This window comes from Gouania willdenowi, chromosome 1, assembly GCF_900634775.1.
Source record: "Gouania willdenowi chromosome 1, fGouWil2.1, whole genome shotgun sequence".
NCBI classification, from domain to species: domain Eukaryota; kingdom Metazoa; phylum Chordata; class Actinopteri; order Blenniiformes; family Gobiesocidae; genus Gouania; species Gouania willdenowi.
Genome location: NC_041044.1, coordinates 43,709,367 through 43,716,170, shown reverse-complemented (window position 1 = coordinate 43,716,170; position 6,804 = coordinate 43,709,367). Strand labels below are relative to the sequence as shown.

Here is a 6,804-nt window from a genome sequence, read left to right as displayed (position 1 = left end):
ACTGTTCAGTGCTCTCAGTGTTACCTATGTTGCTGATAGCAGTAGTCATAACATAGCAGAGCCTCCCCAGACAGAGACCTTGGTGAATGCTATCAGTGTACTGGCCTGCTTAGGGCAGAAGAGAGTTCTGTAATTACATATCAGTGTTGAACGTTGTGCACCTTGGTGTGACTCTGTGTCTTGGTCAGTGTGGAGAGGGAGGAGATGGACTGCTGTGGTGGAGTCTGGCCGTAGGGCCTGAGGAGGTACGAGCAGCTGAGGGAGAGGAAGCCAATCAGGAAATTCCTCTGTGGAAGTTCGCCACCTCTCCAACCTTCACCGAGACGTCCTCGCTCGGATCGTTTAGGTTCACCTTCACCGTGCAGGAAGTGCTGGACCAGTATAGAGAGCAGGTACAGATCTGTCCAATGCTGTGCTTTACCTGGTGATCATGTTATCTCTTGCCAAAAGCTTCCTCGTGTTTTCTTTTGTGGTTTACAGATCTGCTTGGGGGAGGAGCCTGTCATGAGGGTGTACAGGACTTCTCTCTTCCCACAGAAAATTCAGTACACCATACTGATCCACAGTCCGGTGCATGAGAAGACTTTCTCCAAGTATTCTCTGCTGAAGGATGAGCCGGGCGCTGTCTGCAGCTACAGAGACGGACGCTTCATCTGGAAGTCACAGGCCATGTGTGGCACGCACCAGTGAGACTTTCCTTCTTCTCAGGAATCAGTTTGTGAGAAACTGTGTTGAAGTGAGGCATCATAGATTTAGAGTTGCATCTGGAGGTTTTGTGCTGATGGTTATTTGGTCTTTTACTCAGCTACATGTTGACAGACTGGACAGGTGGAGCCATGGAGCAGTTACCCTCAGTACTATGTGTATGACAGCGTGGCCATCGCCCTGCAAATGGAGGAGGAACAGGTACCCTGGTCTCTTCTACCTTTGTATGATTCAGAGTGATTCCAACATCCAAAAGTGAAACACACACTCAGTCCTTCAGGTCCTGACAAACAGGAGAAAAAATCGTTGTTTATCAGCATAGAGGTTAACCCTTAACAACCTTTAACCAATCTGCAGGTCACTCTGTGCTGCTGATCAATCAAAGGCACCAAAACTGAACCAAACATTCTCCATTAAAATATTGATTAGTAATGATTTCATGAACACACTGAAAAATCTGCTTTCCATGATATCAGGTTGAATGGGTCATATTTAGTAATTTATTTTATATTGTGCATTGTTGAAATGTCACTGCTCAATAAATGTTTTCATTTTTTGCTTAAGGATTAATATAAAAAAAATGATCTACTCCTTTTTTTTGTGATTGGTCTGACGCTGCAATCTCCGCCCCTTTTATGTGACCGTGAACGTAGCTGAAATCCTTTGGGTTAAGTGAACGTATTGATATCCTGCTTCGTAGTACAGCTGCTCTGTGATGGCAAATTGTTGGTTAGGTGAAGCTAATGTAGAGGTCTGGGAGGGCGTTCCACAGGTGGGGGGCAGCGGCTTTAAAGGCCCTGTCGCCCATTGTTTTGAGCCGTGTCCTGTCTTCTTCAGGTTTTAGAGTTTGATAAGGATCTCCTGAGGATGAACCTCAAGTTCTGTCATCGAGGTCCTGAAGCTTTTGGATCATGGGTTAATCACATCTTTACGAGTCGTAAACATGCTGAACGTGAGGTCCGTAGACTCTGGCCTGATCATGAAGGAAACCTGGAGGAAGAACGTTCTCTTCAGGAGAAGTTCGCAGGTACGAGACAATGAGTGACTTGGACTGCATCTGGAATATTCCCTCCTATCCAGTTTTCTAACCCCGTGGATGAGGTCACAGCTTTAAAAAAAAAAATTGTTAGGAGACTTCCTAAAGGAGTTAGGAAAAGGCGATCTGTTGTTTTGACAATCAGACAAACTTCCACTAGGTGACGTAATAATAATAATAATGTTAGTGACGTCTGCAGTGGTGAAAAAACTACAAAGTTCCAAAAATGAACAAAAAGCACATTTATAACACTTTCCTCTGTGCCTCTAACCACTGATATAATCTCACATATCACAAGGTTTGAATGTAAATCAAAGGAAACGTCACATTGAGAATTGTTGCTCACACTCACCTTCTACTCACGAATCAACATTTATTCAAAATAAGTATGATTTTATGAAATGGTCACATTCATGCAAGATATAGGCCTACATAACTTTGTAGACATACACATGTAGAACCACACAAAGCATTCCTAGGTGAATGAAATATGTTGAATAAAACATAATGTAGCTAAAATTGTCTCTGATCCCTTTTTCTAGAACCACAGTGTCTATTTTATGTTTGTTATAATCTGATATTATGGCTGCATATCATAAGATATGGCTTTTAGAGTATTTAAAGTTGTTCAAGGCATCGTATTGCATTGGAAACTTACATGACCTGCGTCCCTTTTCAGTTATTGCAAGTTTCTGTGAACACTCTAATGAGCGGGTCCCTTTAAATGTTGTCACCGGAAAGAATCAGAATTATGTGGTCTCCTTTGGTTAAGGATGCATCAGTGTTTCCTAGGCTAAAGAAGGTTATGAAGAAAGCATTGAGCCTCCTTTACTTAGCTTTTAAAGAATTGGAATGCTCCTTATCATGGCCGCCACTTAAACACTTCCGGGGGTTAAGGAAAAGTGGATAGGAAAGGAGATAGGAGTGAATATTCGGACACAGCCATAGTTTCAGGTCTTTCCAGGACCTGGTCCTAAATGCTGAGTTCAGAATTAGACCCTGTGGATGTTCTCGATGTCTGTGTTTCAGTTTCCAACCTCCGGCTGGTTCTCCTCGGGAAGTCAGGATGTGAGACGTCTGATAGTGCAGACTTGATCCTGAATACAAACACCTTCTCCAAGGTTTTCGAACAAACAGGTGAGACAAACCCACAGCTGAAGGACATCAGTGATCAGGAACAGGTTCTGCTGTTTGTTAAAGCCACAGGGAGTCTAAGCTAAGCTGAGACATGTAAGGTAAGGTAAGAACACTCAGGAACACACACACTGTCCCTCATTTATCAACTGTTCGTACGTTCAGAGCTTAGCGTACGACGTGCGTTGAACAAAATTCATGCAAGCTTCTGTATTTATCAATGAGCGTATACGCTTCAATCAGATCTCACATCTGGTCTGACCTTGTGTAGATAATCTAAGTGGAGGATTTGTGGTGCAACTCAACAAAATGTGCCTAAGACTGAAAATAAAATATCAAACAAACTTCGGCAGTCATTTAAGCATAAGCAGACACACATTCAGAACAGATCCAAAATGATGATTAAAATAGGACCTCATTCCTGCTTTTAAAATGTAACATACACCCTAAACTTTTAGAATTGCATTACAGTATTTAATAAGTAATGTGATGAATTATATATATTTTATATATAAAAACAGTTTAAAATAAAATAAATAAAGAAATAAAAGTATCTTTCATCTTCAAATTCTTACACATCTCAGTTTACATGAACACAATGTTATATAAAGAAGATTTTTAGTTAATGTTTTTGAAAGGCTACAAAAAGTAACAACACATATTGCTAATTTCTTGCCACACATGAAACATACATATTGAACCTGCACATTGGTGGTTAAATTAATCTGTTCCCACACAATTAAAATCTCTATTTTCTTCCAGAATAGTGTTTTAGTTGGTTTAGTTATCTTGTATGTATGTAGCTTTACGTATATGGCAATAAAGTATAAACTAAGTATATTCTATATACTGTTTGTTTTAGCTGTGAGGTAGTATGAGAGGGAGGAGCTCACATTCTTAGAGGGTAGGAGGAGCCAGGATTGTCAGGAGGAGGACTTTCCACGATGTGACGTCACATGGTGATAAAAATCCAACTTTCCCGTTTGGAGCATTTTCACAAAATACGGAATAACAAGAGAGGGAGGAAACAGAACTTTTTCAACTTTAGTCTCTGAATGAGGCTAAATGATGTATATCACTGTAGTAAAACCATTAGAAAGTGAATTTTTCATAATACCGCCCCTTTAACAAATTAGTCTCCATTCAAACTATAAATTATTATCATTATTTTTTTAACAAAATAACAGCTGGCACTTTAATTCCAGGAGGTAAATAGATGTTGATTTTATTACGTTTGATAAAATAAAATCAAAACTTGTTTTGAGACCTTGCTGTCATTTTTATTTTTTTGTTTTCTTTAAAAAGTAGGGGGGAAATCGGGAAAAATCGCAAATCTAATTTTTTGTGAGAAAATCTGAGATTTTATTTTTAGGCCATATCACCCAGCCCTACATGCAAGGTTGATAAATGAGGGCTACTGGGAGGACTGGGAGGTTAGGGCACACAGGAACCCTGGGCAGTGTTCTCTTCTTTGTGCTGTAGCAGTACCTTCAGTATATGAGATGAAGTGAGGAGGTCTTTCTGCTGTTTGTTCACCTTGGATTCAGAAGGTGCTCAAATATGGTAAAATAATCCTTTTCTTCTCCTCAGGAGGACTTTTGTACTGGAGGCAGAGCGGGGAGGTGTTCAACAGGTTTGTGACGGTCCTGGACACTCATCAGTTCTCCCAGTGGAAATCACAGAAGAACATCAGATACTTCAAAAAAGAAGCTTTAAGGGCTGACGCCGTCCTATTGGTGATCAAAGGAGGAAGAAAACAAACTCTATATGTGGATGATCTGAAGAATAAGGTGGAGACGCTGCTGGGAGAGTACGTGTGGAGATCCACCATCCTTCTCTTTGTCGATGGAAGGATGGGTAATCCTGAGCAGAGGCCTGAGCTGCAGGAGCTTCTTGAGAAAGTCGACAGAAGATACGTGAAGTTCAGTTCAGATCAGGTTCAGACTCTGCTGGACATGGTGGAGGAGATGAAGAGGAGAGCGTAGACCAGGGGTCACCTATAGGAGGAACCCGCTGACATCATGGTGTTCCTTCTTTACATTTTAGTATCAAAACACCTGCATTTATGAAGATTTTAATTCAGAAGTAATTTAATAAATCAATATTCATTTATTTAGAAAAATATATATATTTAAAGAGAATCTATACACTAAACCCACTTTTTTCTGCTAAATACAAACGTATTTGTGTATGAAGTACTGCTGTTGATTGATCCTGGTCCAACTCTCAACATTTTAGTCAAAGTACTTCAATTTGTCGTATTTAGTTGTAAAATGTCAGCGACTGCCCTCTAGGGGTTGAAACCAGGATATTACAATTGATTTTCGCCACTGGCTGAGAACAAGATCACAAAGAAGCACTGTTAGCCCCACCCCTTTTCTAAGATCTATCACCTGTGGGCTCTACAATCTGCAGTGAGTAGGTTGGTTTGAGAAAAGAGTGAATAGAGAGGTATATTGAGTAATGAGTAGCTAGTTAGCATAGCATAGATTGTTCATTGGAGATTTTACAATATAGACTAGCGGGCGTGTCTTAATTGCTCCAGGAGCCCCGCCCATAATCAAAGCATTTTTTGTAATTCCCCTCCTAGTGGCAGGTCAGGAGAAAGCAGGGGTTTAGTTACTCTTTAAGGTTTTTCTGAATTCTGACGTTCTCTAATGATTTAAGCATGGCAGACTTTATACGGGTGTGTTTTAAAAGAGCTTTTAATATTAAAGACATTACTGTCTGTGATGTCACTTAAGAATATATGAGAGTGAGCTGGATTGTTGGTGATGTGCTGATTTACATGTAGTGCGTGGGTAAGGTGGCTGGCTTTTGGTCCAGCAGGGGGATTGAGGATGGAAATGAGCTTTGTCTTCAATCCTGCATAATTACAGGTACATGGGTTTTTTTTAAAGCATTTTTTTGTTTTCAATATGCATTGTCTCTTGAATAAATAAACAAATCAAATCAAATCAGGAGTCGTTCACTGTGTCCACCGTCCACCACCAGGCCTTTCAGCAGCAGCACATGTAGCTGTAGCTTGTTAGCATTAGCTCAGCAGAAAGCCTCATGATAACCATCAAGTTAAGATGACAAGTATCAGGTTCAACCACTGCTTATTTAACCCTGAACAGATGTTGGTTGCACTTCATTTTTTAATATTAATATTGTATTATTTTTGATGTATAAAAACAAAGCATTAGAGTCGTGTAAATCTAATATGTATTCACCTACGTCACGTTCTGGGCAGTAACCCGGATGCGCTGCCATATTGGAGGCACTCGGAGTTAAACACTGAGATAAATAAATGTCCAAAACCACAGAAAAGCTCCTCACAATGTGTTATAGATGCAAAGGAATACAGGGAAGGGCACAATATTTGGAAAAGTTAGGGTTTATTGGTGGTGCAGATCCATACGAGTCGGCTCCCTCGTCTTGGATCAATGACGACCCGGAGAGTTTTCCGTCTATTGCGTATCCTGATATGATCAACTACCTGTTTTTAACCCTAACACAATCTGGGTCATCTTTTGAATAAAGGTCAGACCTTTTATGTGGAATACAATGAGAAATACAGCACATTTTATCTTTACATTTTAACAACTGTGTTGCTACTGTAGCAGGCTATTAAATGTGATTATATTAAGTCAATAATGCCACCTGCAGTAGCTTGATGTGAATTACATTAGAAAATGAGTTTAGAGCCGCAGCTATCAACTGTTCACTTGCCTGACAAGAAATGGGCCGAACAAATACAGATGTTGTCCAGATTTTTGCCTCGTAGATCCTGGTTTAGCTTCGTTAACCACAAGCTCCTCCCTTCCTCTGATAACCTTTGACATTCTTCTCCCTGATTTGTTATAAAACTCTAAATGTTTTTCATGGTCTGACCGATTGGTACAGCCAAAAACACGGCAATAATTCACCATTTCCTTTCGTTCCAC

The 6,804-nt window shown here is 40.2% G+C and overlaps 1 protein-coding gene across 1 annotated transcript; it reads left to right on the top strand.

Annotated features, from left to right (window-relative positions):
• The first annotated feature begins 828 nt into the window (after positions 1 to 828).
• LOC114466607 (uncharacterized) lies at positions 829 to 5,832 on the top strand. The gene is made up of 4 exons (XM_028452185.1): positions 829 to 906; positions 1,543 to 1,732; positions 2,771 to 2,878; positions 4,466 to 5,832. Exons 1-4 carry the CDS (start codon positions 892 to 894, stop codon positions 4,858 to 4,860), a joined length of 708 nt encoding a protein of 235 aa, XP_028307986.1. The 5' UTR covers positions 829 to 891; the 3' UTR covers positions 4,861 to 5,832.
• The last annotated feature ends 972 nt before the right edge of the window (positions 5,833 to 6,804 follow it).